Source organism: Rhinoraja longicauda, chromosome 5 (genome assembly GCF_053455715.1).
Source record: "Rhinoraja longicauda isolate Sanriku21f chromosome 5, sRhiLon1.1, whole genome shotgun sequence".
Taxonomy (NCBI): Eukaryota; Metazoa; Chordata; class Chondrichthyes; order Rajiformes; family Arhynchobatidae; genus Rhinoraja; species Rhinoraja longicauda.
This window is the reverse complement of record NC_135957.1, coordinates 70293423-70311666: the sequence shown is the minus strand read 5'-3', so window position 1 is coordinate 70311666 and position 18244 is coordinate 70293423. Positions and strand designations below refer to the sequence as shown.

At 42.4% G+C, this 18244-nt stretch overlaps 1 protein-coding gene across 2 annotated transcripts in view; it reads left to right on the top strand.

Moving 5' to 3' along the window:
• Window positions 1-1873: 1873 nt before the first annotated feature.
• Window positions 1874-18244, top strand: part of LOC144593737 (3',5'-cyclic-AMP phosphodiesterase 7B-like) — a 115376-nt gene continuing 99005 nt past the window's right edge. Inside the window, exon 1 of one of the 2 annotated variants that reach the window (XM_078399743.1) lies at window positions 1874-2381. In XM_078399743.1, coding sequence (XP_078255869.1) covers window positions 2361-2381 — 21 coding nt within the window. In that variant the 5' untranslated portion in view covers window positions 1874-2360. The remainder of the gene's footprint in view (window positions 2382-18244) is intronic. The other variant, XM_078399744.1, reaches the window with a different exon arrangement.

The window sequence follows — 18244 nt, the reverse complement described above, 5'->3', positions numbered from 1 at the left end:
GATCAAGTATAGTCTGAGGGTCATCAAAAGGGTAGATAGTAGTTCAGCACTGCTCTCTGGTTGTGCTAGGATGATTCAGTTGCCGGATAACAGCCTGAATGGAGAAATAAAATGAACTCCCCTGTTCTCGCAGAATACTCCTTGCAGAGTAACCAGACACAGTTCCAATGCCACCTTTAAATTCGTCTACGTGATTAGAGTGCAGCAGGGAGGTCGATTATCTGGCTGGGTGGTTCCGGAACGACAATCTTGCTCTCAATGTTAGCAAGGAGCTGATTGCTGACTTCAGGAAGGGAAAGCCAAGAGACCACACACCTGCCTTCATAGGTGAAATGGCAGCAGAGAGAGTCAACAGCTTCAAGTTCCAGTACATACACATCTCTAGTGATCTGATCTGAGCAGAACACTTTGATGTAATCACAAAGAAAGTTTTTCACACAAAGGGTGGTGGGTGTATGGAACAAGCTGCCAGAGGAGGTAGTTGAGGCTGGGACTATCTCGTTTAAGAAACAGTTAGATAGGTACATGGATCGGACAGGTTTGGGGGGATATGGACCAAGCACAGGCAGGTGGGACTAGTGTAGCTGGGACATGGTTGGCAGGTGTGGGCAAGTTGGGCCGAAGGGCCTGTTTCCACACTGTATTACTCTCTGACTCTATGACTCTAAAGCTCATCAATGCTTCTACTTCGTCAGATGTTTGAGGAGATTCAGAATTTCACCAAATACTCTACTAAACTTTGACAAATTAACAATGAAGTTAACTAGTTGGATCACAGCCAGATTCAGAAATTGCATTGCTCAAAATGTAAGAGACTGCAGAGAGTGGTGGACATCGCCTGGTCCATCATGGGTTCTGACCTCCCAACCAGTAGCAATGCCTTAAGAAGACAGATAATATCATTAAAGACACTTGCTTCCCTGCCCATGCTCTTTTCTTCCTACTACCATTGGGAAGAATGTACATGGTCCTGAGAATCATAACTTCCAAGAACAGTTTGTTCCCTTCAGTCTGAAGAAGGGTCTCAAAACGTCACCTATTCCTTTTCTCCAGAGATGCGGTCTGTCTCGCTGAGTTACTCCAGCTTTTTGTGTCTATCTTCCCATCAACCATTAGGTTCTTGAATCACCCTGCACAAACCTAGGCACAACCCTACCATACCACTACAAACTCTGCACTGTTAGGATTGCTCTACCTACTTTGATTTCAACACTATTATGGTGTAGTTCACTTAGAATAACTGGTAAGGTCACTTATCCATTTTCTCCAGAGACTCCAGCACTTTGTGTCCTTTTTGTTTGTAAACCAGCATCTGCAGTTCCTCATTTCTAATGTATATTTATTGGCGTCATGTCCAATGTGCCTGTAAAGCTGCGGCTGGTAAGATTTTCATTGTTCTGGTGCATGATTATGGTTGGACCTGTAATAAGGTTGGAGTCGAACCGTCCGAGTAAGATAGCGAGGGGGAGTACAAATTTGCAGACTGGTAAGGTGCGGAACTTTTAAAACGCTCCCGCACATTTTTATGTGTGTGTGTGTAACATTAAAAGAAGTTGCAAGAAAGAGAGAGGGTGTGGATGGGAAAAGTGGAAACGTCAACAGGGTTGTCGAAGTCCGAACTGCCCTTGGGTGCTCTAACCTCACCCTTGAGCGCCCGTCTCCGAGCGTGTGTACAGAGAGGAGGGGAGCAGTGGACGCAGAACAACTCGACTCAACTCAGCTCAACTCAGCAGCGGCGGCGGAGGCGCGCCCCTTGTGGGAGCTCGTGCACAAATGCGCGTCCCCACAAAGTGGGAGTGTGGGGGTGGGGGTGTGCTCGTGCACGCGCATCGCTTGTGGAAGCTCGTGCACGCGCGTACGATCACCCATCTCCCTCTCTCCTCCCCCTTTGATCATCAGGGAGGGAGCCTGGGTTTGTTGTAGTCCAGCCCTTCTCCAGTGCATCCACACCTACCCTCACTCACACATGGTCTGTGTGTGTGTGTCCCCTGTCCGCTTAGACAGACAGGGCTTCGTTATTCCAGCCGCCGCGGTTGCTTTTAAGAAATATATGTGTATATATACATATATATATATCTATATTTCGTTGACAGTAAAGGAAGCTTCTAGCGGGGTTTAAAACAGAATCACCGCGAATGGGGGCTTTGCCTTCGTGATTTAGTGTGTTTTTTAATTTATTTTAAATTTATTTTATTTTATTTTATTTTATTTTTTGCGCCTGTTCGGTGTGTGTCTTGCGTTAATTTTGCCATCCTGGATGCAGCTGCTGCTGGGTTCTGCAGCGCGAGTCTTCATGAGCAACCCGCACCAACCAGAGGTTTCAAGGCTTACGAGGGTCACCAGCCTGTCACTATGGTTAAATGTCTTGTTTAATGGTTGAGGTACGTATGGTGGACATTTCAAGGTGGGGAGGGGGGGGAGAGGTGGCAAACATACATTGTGTGAGGGTTTTTTTTCTGGGGTGGGGAGGGAAATGAGAGGGGGGTGGGGGTGTTTTCTTTTCTGGTACTTTTGAAGTGACGTGTAAATAGGTTGCAATTGAGATTTGTGCATCTGCCAGGTTTTCTGGAGGAATGCATTTCCCGGTGAACAAGACCAACAGATGACTGTGAATGCATGAATAGTGTGTCTCCGTGACCTGACCCAGTGGCCACAAGCATGCCCTGGCGCTGGGACTTTTAAAGTCATAAATGTGCTGGCAATTGCCCGGCTTCTGGGTTTTGATGTCGCTGTGCACGGCGATGCCAAATAATTTGGAGCGCAACCTTTTTTTTTTTGTCTTTTTGCAATGCGTCTTTCTATCGTTTTTTTTTTTTTAAACCTCGGCACTTGTGTGCGAAATATTTCGCGTGTTTTTAGTTTGGTCTCTTTCTTGGCGTGTTAGGTACCGGAGTGAAGGGGTGTTTGGGCATAAATGTCGGTGCACTCTTCTGCAGAAGATACCCCCAGATACTCGTTGCACTGAAATACATAATTCCGATTTGTCAATCCTAACGTTTTCTATGCAAACCTCGTGAAGTGTTTGTTTGTTTTTTGTTGTTGTGAATGTAATACACCGTGTAGCATTTTTATTTCGCGAAAGCTAATGTCATGAGAGCCTTTTCACCAACGCCACAAATAGAACGGAGTTCACTGTGGCGCGGTAACTTCATGAAACATTAATAGCTGAGAAATAATTTGAGATTTCTTTTTAAACAAACAAAAAAAAACGGTTTCAACTGTTTTCGCAGTGAATGTTTTCATTTGGTCCCGTGAATGAAACGGTGTGCAGTGCAGAAGAGCAAGATTATGTTTGCAGCAATCACTGGTGTGAGACCACTGTACAGGTTCCCTCTGGGCAGTGACGCCAAATTCGAGTTCACTCACGTTTAGGAAACTCGGCTTAGGCGGACTTTGATGGCACTTGCAGAATGTCTGTACTCCAAACACTTTAAATAAGTTCTTGATCAATGTGGAATATACCAGAGCATCATTTGAGCATTTTTTAATTTTAGCTTTTGCACTCGACTGTAGCTGGAACCCATGGAGTCTCGTACTCCTGGTGCCGTGAGGCTGATTTTTATCGAGATCTTGCACCATTGCTCTCTGCAGTTAGATTTGGATTTTGACCCAAAGGTCATAATGTAACTTTTGAATTATCGCAGTGTTTCAAACCTCTCAGTTATCGGGCGCAGTTTGACTTTGTGCGCGCAACATGTTATTGCTGCTGCACATTGAATTTTTCCTTTATTGTTGTTTAAGCATCCCTGTCCGCGTTTGATGAAAGTTTTGTTACCTAAATGAAAAGAGCACACGATTTAATGCTTTAAATGTTTGTTGTTTCACCAATATTAATATTGTTATTGGGGATGTGCCAAGAAAGGCAAGGCAGAGTTTCGAGGATGGACACAAAATGCTGGAGTAACTCAGCGGACAGGCAGCATCTCTGGATAGAAGGAATGGGTGACGTTTCGGGTCGAGACCCTTCTTCAGACTGAGTCAGGAGAGAGGGAGTTCAGCGATAAGGAATTGTAAGAGATCGAAGGAGATGCAGATCAAGGTAAAATGTAGAATAGACCTTTGTTAGCTTGGAGAAGGTGACACCAAAGCAAACAGAGAAACAATGAAATCAGAGGGACAGACTGGTCGGAGAACTGGGGAGGGGGGTTGGAGAGAGAGGGAAAGCAAGGGTTACTTGAAGTTAGAGAAGTCAATATTCATAACGCTGGGGTGCTGCTCCTTCCTACACTCGAGTTTCCAGGAGAGCAGGAGCAATGGGTGAGATTGCCATTTCTGTAGTGTTCTTTTGATTTCTAGGGGCAGATGAAAAACATAATTGACAAAGACTGGCTGATCACGTGAAACCAAGCAGGTACAAGGGAAAGAAAAATAATACCAAAGATCTGTTATGTGTTCTGTTGAAATAGCCCTAAATCCCTATACCCTAATGGAGAATTGTATTGATCCTTTTACTCTGCAAAGACATTCAATTTGTGCCTGCAGTGTTTGAGATCTGTATCGTTCATATTAAAGAAGTCTTAAACAGCTATGTTTATTTTTTATTCTGTATCCCTTTGCAGACTGGTGAAATACATCAAAATGTCAGCCTCAATTATACTTCACTTAGAGAAGGAAGAATAGTTTTTTTTCTTTCTATAATTTGTGGCAAAATAAAATAGTACAAGGTGGTTGCTTTTTGCTCATTTAATTAAGACAATATGTCACTTAAAGAATTAAATAGATGTTTAATTGTTGGATAAGTTGAATATTAAACATGGCAAACTCACGTCATTACTGGGAAGATAGAAACATAGACAATAGGTGCAGGAGTAGGTCATTCGGCCCTTCGAGCCAGCACCGCCATTCAATATAATCATAGCTGATCATCCAGAATCAGTAACCTGTTCCTGCTTTCTCCCCTTATCCCATGATTCCGTTAGCCCTATGAGCTATATCTAACTCTCTCTTGAATACATCTAGTGAATTGGACTCCACTGCCTTCGGTGGCAGAGGATTCCCCAGATTCACAACTCTCTGGGTGAAAATATCTTTCCTCATCTCAGTCCTAAATGGCCTACCCCTTATTTTTAAACTGTGACCCCCCCCCCAGTTCTGGACCCCCAACATGGGAACCATTTTTCCTGCATCTAGCCTGTCCAATCTCTTAAGAATTTTATGTTTCTATAAGATCCCCTCTTATCCTTCTAAATTCCAGTGAATATAAGCCCAGTCGATCCATTCTTTCATCATTTGTCAGACCCACCATCCCGGGAATTAACCTGATGAACCTATGCTGCACTCTCTCAATAGCAAGAATGTCCTTCCTCAAATTAGGAGACCAAAACTGCACTCAATACTCCAGGTGTGGTCTTACCAGGGCCCTGTACAACTGCAGTAGGACCGCCTTGCTCCGTTACTCAAATCCTCTCGCAATGAAGGCCAATATGCCATTTGCTTTCTGGTATAAGAATTAAATTTTCGCAATATTGGGGCTCCTTTCCTCTCAGAATTTATTGAGCCAGTGGCAATTCAAACATTCTGTGCTCTGCTGGGAAAACTGAACACGTTAAAAAGTAACCACAAAACTATTAGTTTTTGATTAAGGGAACTGATGTGGTCATGGAATGTTATTTTTGCATACTAATCCAAAGATCTGGTGTGAATCAATGATAAATATTATGAATCTTCCCTCCATCAATTTGAGCATTTGAAATCATTTAATTTTAGGAAAATCCCTTCGAAACACAAAAAAATTAAAGTACTATAAAAAACAATATCAGAAATTTGTTTGTGAAGAATAAACAATTTTGAGAAGGCCATCTGGTTTACAAAGTCCTTTTAGGAAGATCTGATTTTTTATTCACCCTGGTCCAATAATGATTTTAGTCACATTGTTTACTCTTAACTGGTGCTTCAAACAATCCTTAAGATAGTCAAGGGTGGTTAATAAATGTAATATCTCAAAAAATAGATAATCAATATAGGTTGTTATCCATTTAAGTCAACTATAATATAATCGGATGTAGGAAAATAATTTCTAACCCATGTTTCATCGCCATGCTATAATTTCAAGTCTGGGTTGCCACCAGTATGATTAATTTCATGATTTCCCACACTGGCTTTCCCTGTGATCTCTGAGTAAAGATGCCGGTTTGTGTTGAGTTAAATGCAGTTATGTTCTATACCCGAGTTGGAATGAGGGTGAACTAACTCATTTCACGTCGGCTTCGTAAGAGTCAGGATGCTGGGGTTTTTTCATTAATCTGCACAGAATTTGAATCCACATCTCTAACATGCAAGGATCAGTTCTGCCATCACTTTCTTCATGACACTCACTGTTATTTGAATCTGCAAAGCATTTAACAAAGTTACTGGGAAGTTAATTTCTAACATTGTTCTGCTTTTCAATTATCTTCAAACCATGAATTATCAACTTTAAAATGTTATATTTTGCGTGCAACTCTTGTGACCAGTGAATCTAATAACCTTTACCATGAAGTAGAATAAATGATTTACCACAGCCTTAATATTTCTGTTCTGGTGACATTTTTGTTTTTTTAAATATCGGACGCTTACATCGCCAAAAATTAACTTTTATGCTGTGCTCAAATATGTTTTTGATAGATTACAGGTTGAAAACATTAGAAATCTTGTTTATGCAAAAAAGGAAGCTAAAGTTAGTTCCTTTCCCTCCCCCTCCACGTGCGTACTTCCTGACATCATGACGCATTGTTTTGGCAACTGCTTCGCTGTCCAAAAACGTACTGTATTGGGAGACACGGAAAAACAATTTGATTTGGCACAGTATTTCTTTTTTCTACCTGCAAGAAGTCAAAGAAAAATGTTGTTCATCAGGGCTTTCTATATAATCTATTGGTTAACTTATTAAAGAACCTGCACGTACAATGTAAGCATAAAGTTGTGTCCAATACCCAGTTAATTAAATATTTAAGTTTGACACAGAAATCCTCAAACCATTAGGTTGTCTACCATGAATAATGGTCTTTATACCATGTCACTGATCATCAGGAAAGTCAGTCTTGGCTAAATCTATATGCTAAAACTCTCGTTTGTTTGTTTGTTTGTTTGTTTGTTCCTGAACTGCAGCCAAAACAGTGCACGGTAGTGCGACAATTTTGGGCCCGCCTTACTCACCGTCATCCCTTTGATGCTAATGGAAGGTTTCATTGAAATCGGTGTTATATTTTAAAAGTTATCCACATTTTAAAGTTTAAATCTATCTCCTAGGGAGGGACGGGGAGTCGAGGGGAAGGAGGGAGGGGGGGAGGAGGGAGGAGGGAGGATAAGGGGGTTGAGAGGGATGGAGTGGGGGAGGGGCAGGGGAGAGGGGTTGGAGGGAGGGGGGGTGGAGGGAGAGGGGAGGGGGAGGGAGGTGGGGTGGGTGAGGAGAGAGAAGGGGGAGAGAGAGGGGAGGGGAGGGGGGAAGAGAGGGTGCTGCACCAATGCAGGAGAGGCTTGGGCCCAACAGGTCCACTTGGTGTAGTTTAAACTAAATTTAGGCTTGGGGGATTAAGAGTGGCAAACCTTACTGAGTTACATAAATGCAAAGGCAACAACAGGTGGCTTTTGGCACAGTGACAGGAGTTTATGTGTCCATAAGATTTTCTTTCTCAAACTGGGCTATGTAAAGGCATGGCTGATTTAACGTTGATGCATGCAAAAGAAACATAACCAGAGTGAAATAATAAAAACATATTTATAAATCGAAGGTACAACCATAGAAAATGTGACATGTGTTAATTGAGTTGGATAGTAAATCTGATTGTTTTCGTAGGTGAACAACTAACATAAAATAAACGCTGGCAAATTCAAGAAAACTCATGTCAATGATGATTATGTAAGGGGTGGAGATGGGAAGATGTGGCCTGTAGTGGGATCCCGTTGGAGCTGGTGACAGTGTTGGAGGATTATATGCTGTATGCGAAGGCTGATGGGGTGGAAGGTGAGGACAAGGGGGACTCTGTCCTTGGTGCGAATGGGGGGAGGGGGAGCAAGAGCGGAGCTGCGGGATATCGAGGAGACACTAGTGAGAGCCTCATCTATAATGGAAGAGGAGAACCCCCGTTTCCTAAAGAATGAGGACATCTTTGATGATCTTGTATGGGAAAACCACATCCAAGGCGCAGATGCGGCATAGACGGAAGGATTGGGAGTAGGGGGATAGAGTCTTTCCAAGAAGCAGGGTGGGAAGAAGTGTAGTCTATATAGCTATGGGAGTCAGTAGGGAGTCAACAAGGACCGAGTCCCCCTTATCCTTGCCTTCCACCCCATCAGCCATCACATGCAGCATATAATCCTTCAATGGGATCCCATTACTGGCCACATCTTCCCACCTTCACCCCTTTCTGCTTTCCGCAGAGACCTTTCCCTCTGCAACTCCCTGGTCAACTTGTCCCTTCCCACCCAAACTACCCCCTCCTCAGGTACTTTCCCCCGCAACCGCAGGAGATGCAACACCTGTCCCTTTACCTCCGCCCTCGACTCCATCCAAGGACCCCAACGATCTTTCCAGATGAGGCAGAGGTTCACTTGCACCTCCTCCAACCTCATCTACTATATCTGCTGTTCCAGGTGTCAACTTCTGTATATCGGCGAGACCAAGCGCAGGCTCGGCGACCGTTTCACTGAACACCTCCGCTCAGTCCGCCTCAACCTACCTGATCTCCCAATTGCTCAGCACTTCAACTCCCCCTGCAGTTTCCAATCTGACCTTTCTGTCCTGGGCATCCTCCATTGTCAGAACGAGGCCCAGCACAAATTGGAGGAACAGCACCTAATTTTTCACTTGGGTAGCTTACACCCCAGCGATATGAACATTGACTTCTCTAACTTCAAATAGCCCTTCCTCTCCCTCTCCACCCCCTCCCTAGTTCTCCCACTAGTCTTACTGTCTCCGACTACATTCTATCTTTGTTCCGCCCACTCCCCTGACATCAGTCTGAAGAAGGGTCTTCACCTGAAATGCCACCCATTCCTTCTCTCCAGAGATGCTGCCTGTCCCGCTGTGTTACTCCAGCATTTTGTGTCTACCTTTGATTTAAACCAGCATCTGCAGTTCTCTCCTACATATTCTTTGCCTATGTTCTCGCTCTCTAATTTCTCCCATTTACTCATCGATCAGATAACCTTATTATCCCCATGGTCACCTTATTTTTACTCCATCAGCGATATTCTTTTTAATTAATTTTATTTAAATTTTAACAAAACACATACATGTTACAGCTCATCGCACCCAATGATACCTACATTATAAATTCGATTATACATTATAAAATCGATTATACATGTATTGTTCTGTGTTATCTTTCCTGATATTTATCTAAAATTAATCTTGGTAATATTCCTTTAGTATCTCCCAATATTCTTGTCCATGCAGCATTGTCTCCTTTTCAGTTCTGACGAAGAGTCTCTGATCTAGAATGTTAACTCTGTTTCTCTTTCCACAGATACAGCCTGACCTGCTGAGTGTTTCCATTTTCTGCTTGTTTCCCCATATCCCCCCAAAACTCCTGGATAATTCCTAAATCTCCACGTTGTTCTTGCTGTCACTGTGCCAGACTTTTCATTGATTGTTTATATTATGGAGTGGTGATGAATCACCACTCAGTAATTTTGTAAAACTTAGATTCGTGCTACACAGGAACGCAATCCTGTACTGAACACGATGCTAAAATAAACCAATCACATCCGCTGCATATGATCCATACCCCTCCATGACCTGCATATCCATTAATGTTCTTAAATACCACAACCATATCTGCCTCCACCACCATCTCTGATCTGGGCATTCACCACCCTCTGTGCAAATTTATTAAAAAAATCCCCCCTATACTTTGCCCCTTTTACCCGAAAGCCATGCCCTCTTGTCTTTCGTCATTTCCACCCTGGGGGGAAAAAAAATTCTGATTGTCTACCCTGTCTATTGCCTCTCTTATATTGCTCATATACTGTACTGCTATGAGGCTGCCCCTCAACCTCCGGTGTTCCAGAGAAAACAATCCAAGTCTGTCCAACTTCTCTTTATAGCTGAGACGCTCCAATCCAAGCAGTATTCTAGTAATCCTCTCCCAAGCCTCCATACCCTTTCTGTCATGGGTCGAACAGAACTGCGCACAGTGAACACACCCCAGCGGTATGAACATTGTTCTGCACACAACAGAACACACCCCAGCGATATGAACATTGACTTCTCCAACTTCAAGTAATCCTTGCATTCCCTCTCTCTCCATCCCTCCCCCATTCCCTGTTCTCTGAACAGTCTGACTGTCCTCGTTTACATTTTATCTCTGTTTGCTTTCTCCTTCTCCTAGCTAGCAATGATCTATTCTACATTTTCCTTGAACTCCATCCCCTATCTCTCGTTTTTACACCTTACACTTCCTTATCTCTGTATCTCCCCCTCCCTTGACTCTCAGTCTGAAGAAGGGTCTTGACCCGAAATGTTACCCATTCCTTCTATTCAGAGATTCTGCCTGTCCCGCTGAGTTACTCCAGCATTTTGTGTCCATCTTAGGTTTAGCTCTGCTCCAGGTTAAGCTATTTCTTAATTAAATCGTACTTTTTTTCCAAACTGATATGAGAACAGCTTTCCAGGTTTGTGGGACAGGGGATAAGTAAAACCAATGGAACTAAAGGCAGACAAGTTGCCAACTCTTTTTGACTTGCTCCTGAGGGCCTTAATCGAGGCAGCTGCTGAGATAGTGGGAGCCATTAGCTGATGTTTTGTAAAACTGAGCTCCAGGAAGTTAAAAGTGGATTGGTAAAATGCAAATGTGAATCCATTGTTCAATTTGTGAGGAAGATGAAAAATCAGTACAGGTCTGTTAGCTTAAAGCCTGCTCTTGGCAAGAAACTGGTGTATAGAACCAACAAAATAGCAAATCAGTTCTAGAAGCTTAATATAATCATCATGGATTTATGAACGGTAAATACCGTTCTACTAATTTGCAAGAATTCCTTTGAGGACATTTCAAGCAGAGTTGAAAGAGGGGAAGCTGTACATGTCAGTTTGGATTTTTAGAAGGCCTTGGACAAGATACCATATACAAAGCTGATGAACAAGACAAGAGCATGTGATGTTAGGGAATGTTTACTGGTGTGGATTGAAGACCGTGTACTGGCGTGGATATTGCATTGAGTCAGAGAGATAGAATAAATGAGGGTTGCAGGTTGTAAGGGTGAAACAAGTGGAGCGTCTCAAGAGCAAATGTGTGGGCCTCAATAATTTATAAGGATGTCTGAGAGGAGGAATCAAAATGTAAGGAATGGCAATATGAAAATAGGTGGAAGGACATGTTGTGTTGAGGATATTTAAGCTCTGTAACGAGATATAAATGAGTGAGTGATGAAAATTTGGCAAATGATGTTTAACATGAGAGAGTGAGGATATGCACTTCAGTAAGAGGAATCTTAAGGCAGACTGCCATCCAAAAGAAGAATGATTGCAGGTCATAAGGAACACGAGTAGAATTAGGCCATTTGGCCCATCAAGTCTACTCTGCCATTTAATCATGGCTGATCTTTCTCTCCCTCCTAACCCCATTCTCCTACCTTCTCCCCATAACCTCTGACACCTGTACTAATCAAGAATGACCAAAGTACTGAAGGATGTTGGTGTTTTTGTGCACAAATCACAAAAAGTATGCAGGCAAGTGACATGTTATTGCAAGAGAGTTGATGTTTAGAAATGGGGAAGTATTGTTACAAATGTAAAGAGTTTTAATGAGGCCACACCTTGTGTACTGTGCAGCATTTTGATCCCCTTATTTAGAAAATGATTTATTGACATCAGAAACAGTCCAAAGGTAATTCTCTGGGCTAATTACTTGTTCTTGCAAGAGTGGTTAATAACATTTGATCTGTATTAGTAGTACAGGGAAGTGAGAGGTGATCTAATTAAAACATACAGGATTGTTGGGGGGGTGGGAGAGAGAGAGAGAGAGAGAGAGGGGGGGGTTGGTGGTGGTGGTGGTGGTGGTGGTGGCAGGCTGTGTAAACAGCATGTTTCCAGTAGTGGGGGAATGTCAAAATGTGGGGGCATTATTACAGGATTAGGGATGGTCATTTTAAACAGGTGCAGAGGAATTACTTAGAAGCATGCTGAATCTAAATATTTACGTTAGATGGTTGTGGAGTCAAGATCATAGTGAGCATTAAAGAGGAAGTGGATAACGTTTTGAAGGATAAGAGATTTGTGAGCTGTGAGGAACTGGGACAGGTCAGCTATGATCATATTGAATGGCAGAGAAGGCTTGAGAAACCAAGTGGCCTATTTCCTATTTCCTTAAGTTCTTTCAAGTGTGTGTGATCCAGTGCAAAAAAAGTTTTATTTTCACTCCAACACACAGATTCTTTGCCATGCACAAGCTATGCTGGCGTGAACCAGCTTTTAATATTCACAATTAATATTTTGTATTTAAAAATTAATCTCAATTTTCTGGTATCTCAGTGATCATGCAATTATCAATCTGTATTAGAAGTACAAAATTATGCGATACGTTCAACTTTTTGTGTGGCCTGATCTTTCTCGTGAACTTGCTGCTTTTTAAAATAATAATTTTGATACATTGCAACAAGGATAATAGAAAACCAGGAACCTCGGTTACATTAAAACAGCTCAATAATAGAATGATCTGTATATAGGATTCCCAAATTTCATATCCATGCATCCTAGTCAACTTGTGGAAATTTGGGCTATGTACACACTTAAGTTGTTTCAGATTTTGGAAGCATTTCAGACTTGCAGTTCTTTCAAACCATTTACTTAAAAAATATATGTACATAATCGCAAACATGTTAATTTAAAAAAATAGAAGAGGAAAGAAATAGTGCTAATTATGTCTGACTATGTCTTATTTGGTCTGAAGAAGGGTCTCGACCCGAAACGTCACCCATTCCTTCTCTCCCGAGATGCTGCCTGACCTGCTGAGTTACTCCAGCATTTTGTGAATAAACCGATTTGTACCAGCATCTGCAGTTATTTTCTCATGTCTTATTTGGTGTTTAGGAAAGGGAGATAGTGCCAGGTTTTCCTATTTCTTATTGAAGGGTGGCACAATGGCACAGCAATAGATTTGCTGTCTTACAATGCCAGGGACCCAGGTTAGTTCCTGACTATGGGTGCTGTCAGTGTGGAGTTTGTATGTTCTCTCTATGGCCGTGTGGGTTTTCTCCGGGTACTCCGTTTTCCTCCCACACTCCAAAGACGTACAGATTTGTAGGTTAATTCGCTTCAGTAAAAATTGTAAATTGTCCCTAGTTTGTAGTATACAGTAGTGTACGGGATGATTGTTGGTCAGGGTGGACTCAGTTAGCTGAAGGGCCTATTTCCGTGGAGTATCTCTAAAGCCTAAACTAGCTAGTTATGGTCACATGAATAGAATTTATTTTCTCCTGTGACCTTAACAGGGAGTACTGTGGAAGGCCTCTTGTCTGCCTTGTACATCCTGTTCACGTCTTGAGACATGGAGGAGCTGCTGTAAGCAGCACACAGTCAACACATATTCATCCAAAGGAAACTAGCTAGCTGCCCCGGGCAGCCCTAGAGGTGATGCAGCTTTTTCAGGTGAAATCTGATGCATAATTTTGAATGAGCCTTGGGCATCTGGCTTCTGGTGCTTGCAGCCAAGAGCAACTGTTCCACCCAGACACGGTTTTCTGTCACCACTACCTCTATTTTCATCAGTAACATACTTAGGCACCTCTGAATCTTGTTCTATGCATATAATAGATGCCAAATGTGACAAAAAGTGATTTGATATGCTTGACGCAAGTATAAAAAATAGCAAGACAGAATTAATGAAATATTTTGCTATTTCAATTTTACATAATTTACTTATGCCATTGTTATTTATTAATGAGAAAGCAGAGATATAAAAATCAATTTAAATCATTTCAGTTAAGCTATTGTTGGAGTAAAATCTCCAGCGAATGAAAAAGTCAACTTCAGTTATCCTCTAATTCTCTGGAACTTTGCTTGAGTGAAACAAATCTAATGGTGTTTATACTCTGTAGGGGCCGTTTATGTTCAGACTAGCTAATGTCAGCATATTATATTATTTTGTCTAGATATATCTTGCTGTATTATTTTGGACACTTGGGGGCAGTCGTTAGATGAACAGGGTGGTGTATATATATGGGCATAACAGACTGGAGTGGTCAGATACTGGGAGGGAGTGTACACAGTTCTTACCAGACCTGTGACCAGAGCTGTGAGCAGACCGAGGAACAGCCAGCTACGACTTGTTTACAAAATAAGTACAGCCTGGTATGTTCATCTCTTTGTTTGTACAACTACTTCAATAAACAACTAATTAAACTGGAAAAAATGTCTCGAAGATCTGTTCTGTTGGGGTTTGCGTATGATCACTCCGACTCCCTGTAGAGTAATGGCAATTAGAAAAAAGTTTACTGGAAATGACTGAAAGTTGCCATTACATTTTAAGTAAGAACTAGCTCTGAGTGAGACTGGAGCTTGTGAATCAACTGGATGGAACAAGGATTGTTTTATATCACAAGCCTGATGCTGAATCCCACAGACTGGACAAGGTCACCACCTGTGCTAATCTGACTAATGGAGACTGGAAACTTCGAAAGCTAACGCGCAGGGAAAGTGAGTACGGCTACTATTAAGCTTTATTGGAAAAGCTATATGCCAGAAGCTATATTGGAAAACGGCTGCTGTAATGGAGAATTGAGAATAAAGAGTGACCTTGAGAAACGCACGATATCAGTTGTTTTGAATACTTGTGCTATGAGTTTATGTCAACACATCTTAAAGAGATAGTGTACAAGTATGTTTGTGGTTAGATCTGATGTTCAGCCACAAGCTGGCGATATCAGAAAGGATTCTGTAAAGGAAAAAAAAAATCTTCATCATGTGCAGCTTCCACGTTCTCTGCTCGCATTAAAACTCAGGCAGATAAGGCTGCTCTCATGGAATGGGCTGCTGTCCTGAAAGGCAAGCATGAAATTGAGGCACAAGAAGAACAATTGAAAAGAAAGAAAGAACAACTGGAACTAGATGCTGAACTGGCAGCAACCAATGCAAGAATCAATGTACTTGAGGCCATGAGATCAAGAAGCAGCTGTAGAATATCTGATGGGATGAACTCTTATTTGAGAAAAAGAACTGCTCAAAAGTGTGGACATCGAGCTAGATTTTCTGACCTGGTAGACTTCATAGAGAAACAAGTGAAGATATTATCAGATCCACTTTTTGGAAACATCCAGGATGCTAAGCCAGTTGCAACTGTCAAAGGCTAAACTTTTCCTAAGGCAAGAGAAAGGCAGCAACTAAGAGGAAACAGTTTTGCAACAACTGCAAAACCTGTAGAAGCACAGGTGCAAGAAAATCGGACAACAAAGGGAATGAAAAGAGATGTATCTACTGTCAAGCCACAATGTTCTCGTTTGTTCTGTATCACAAGTGGTCACACATTGGGGCGGAGTCCACAGATCAAGAAGAAGGGGCACAAAGGATAGACCTTTGTGGGGAAGGAGTCTGTTTTGGATGTTTGAAAATAGGTCACATGAGCAAAGACTGCAAGAGTCGTTTGGCTTGTGATGTGTGCAACCAAAATCATCCTGAAATGCTTCACATTGAACAAAAGGACAAGGAAAAGAAACCAGAACATACAGAACAGAATGAAAAGCCAATTGCAAGTGATGCTGTTCTCTCATCTCAAATGTGTGGGCGTATTGAGGCTGGTGATGAAACCTTCCATCACCATTCGCCATGGTGATCTTCGCCATTGTACCAGTACAAGTAAAGAGCCACAAGGGGAGCACAGTGTTGCAAACATACGCATTTTGGGATCATGGAAGTTCATCTACCTTTTGCACAGAAAGCTTGATGAGAAGGCTGAACATAATAGGACCAAAGACCAAAATTCTCTCGCGTACCAAGAACAAAGTGAAGCCTGTGATCAGTGTTCATATCTCAGGTTTGGAAATATCTAGTCTGGACAAAGACGATTTTATTCAACTATCTGATGTGTTCACACATAAGGCCATGCCTGTTTCTCAGCTAAACATTCCCAGATAAGAAGACCTGACACAATGGCCTTACTTGAAGGATATCAAGATTCCTGAAATAGACTCTGGCATTGACTTCATCGGGACGAATGCTTCAAAGGTATTGGAACCTTGGGAGCTGGTCAATAGCCAAGGGGATGGACCATACGCTGTGAGAACCCTACTGGGTGGGTCATCTATGGTCCCCTGAGAATAGACAACGACTGCAGGGATGTAAATGGCTGCCCTGCTGCTGCTATCAATCGAATATCCATTGCTCCACACACTCCAAAGATGTACAAGTTTCTAGGTTAATTGACTTGTAGTAAAAATGTCCCCAGTGTGTGTAGGAAAGTGTTAATGTGCGGGGATTGCTTGTCAGTTCGGACTCGGTGGGCCAAAGGGCCTGTTTCTGCGCTGTATCTCTAAACTAATCTGCCCTATCTCTGTTTAGCATAATCAGTTGAGGCCCCTACCTTGGTTCCCCTGCTACAAAGAAAATAAACCCAGCTATCCAGTTGCTCCTGATGACTAAAACCTCCATGTGAGGCACCATTCTGGCAAATCTGTACCTTCTCCAGTACAATTACGTCCATCCTACAGTGTGGTGACCAAATCCATGCACAATATTCTAGCTGCAGCCTAAATAATGTTTTGTATGTTTACACCATAACAGTCCTGCTTTCATATTCTGTGCCCTGGCTATTGAAGTCAATTATCCATTGTACTTCCTTGACCATCGTATCTGCACGTGCTGCCACCTTCAGGGATCCTTGGACTTGAGGTGATTGTCACTTGTACTGAGGCACAGTGAAAACTTTTGTTGCGAGCTAACTAGTCAGCCCAAACTCAATACACGATTAGAAATGAGTCATCCACAGTGCACAGATACATGGTAAATGGGATAACCATGAATAACATTTAGTGCATGGTAAAGTCCACTCTCTAGTAGTTGATAAGATGGTTCAGTTGCCAGATAACAGCTGGGAAGAAACTGTCCCTGAATCTGGAGGTGTGCATTTTCACACTTCTATACTGTTTGTCTAATGGGAGAGGGGAGAAGATGGAGTGGCTGGGGACCAGAAGAGGGAGGCTTGTATCTCAAGATCCATCTGCTCGTTAATACCTTGCACTGTGTATATCCTATCCTTAGTAGCCCTCCCAAAATGCCTCACCACATACTTAACAGGATTAAAACTCGGGTGCTATTGCACTGCACATCTTACCAACCCATCAAAACAACCATCCTCAGCATTAGAGTCGTAGAAGTATGCTGCATGGAAGCATGTTCCTCGGGCCACCTTATCCATATAGACATACTGAGCTGGTTCCATTTGAGCTGTTTACATTCTATATATGTAGATATACATGGATAAGGTGGGCCGAGGAACCTGACCAAGTAGACATACTGAGCTGGTTCCATTTGGCCCATAGCCCTCTAAAACCCTTCCTATCTACATATCTGTCCATTTTTTACGTCACAATTGTATCTGCTTCAAAAGCTTCATTTGGCAGATCATTCCAGAGGTCGAGCATCCTCTGAGTGAAAGGTTGCCCCTGATGTTCTCTTAAATATCTCCCTTCTTACCCTAACTTTATACCCTATAATCTTCTACCCTGGGAAGAAGAGCATTCACTCTAATCGTGTCCTTCATAATATTGTACACCTCAATAAGGTCACTCCTATGCAGCAAAGAAAAAAGACCCAACCTATCCAATCTCTCATCACCTATTCCTTTTCCGCAGAGATGCTGCCTGACCCACTGAGTTGCTCCAGATTTTTGTGTCTGTACTTTGCTATGTTCTATATGTGGCTTTATGGCGAGAGGGGCAAAGTTTTAAAGGGATTTTAAAGGGGAAAGATTTTTACATGAATGGTTGGTGCCTGGAACAGGCTGCCAGGGATGATGGCGGAATCAGATAGGATAGTGGCATTTAAGAGGCTTTTAGGTAGGCAAATAGATATGCAGGGAATGGAGGAATATGGGTCACGTGCAGGCAGAGGAGATTGGTTTAACTTGGCACCTTGTTCGGTACAGATATTGAGGGCCAAAAGGCCTGTACCTGTGCTGTTCTGTTCGATGTTCTAACAACACTGACAAAATGAATGATGTTCTTTGATTAATTTTGCCTGTTTGATGCACGGCTGTAAGTGTAACCAGGAATGTGATCCTGGATATGAATGTTGCCTTGAAAAAAATGACACTGCTGTCTTGTCATTTTCCTTTTG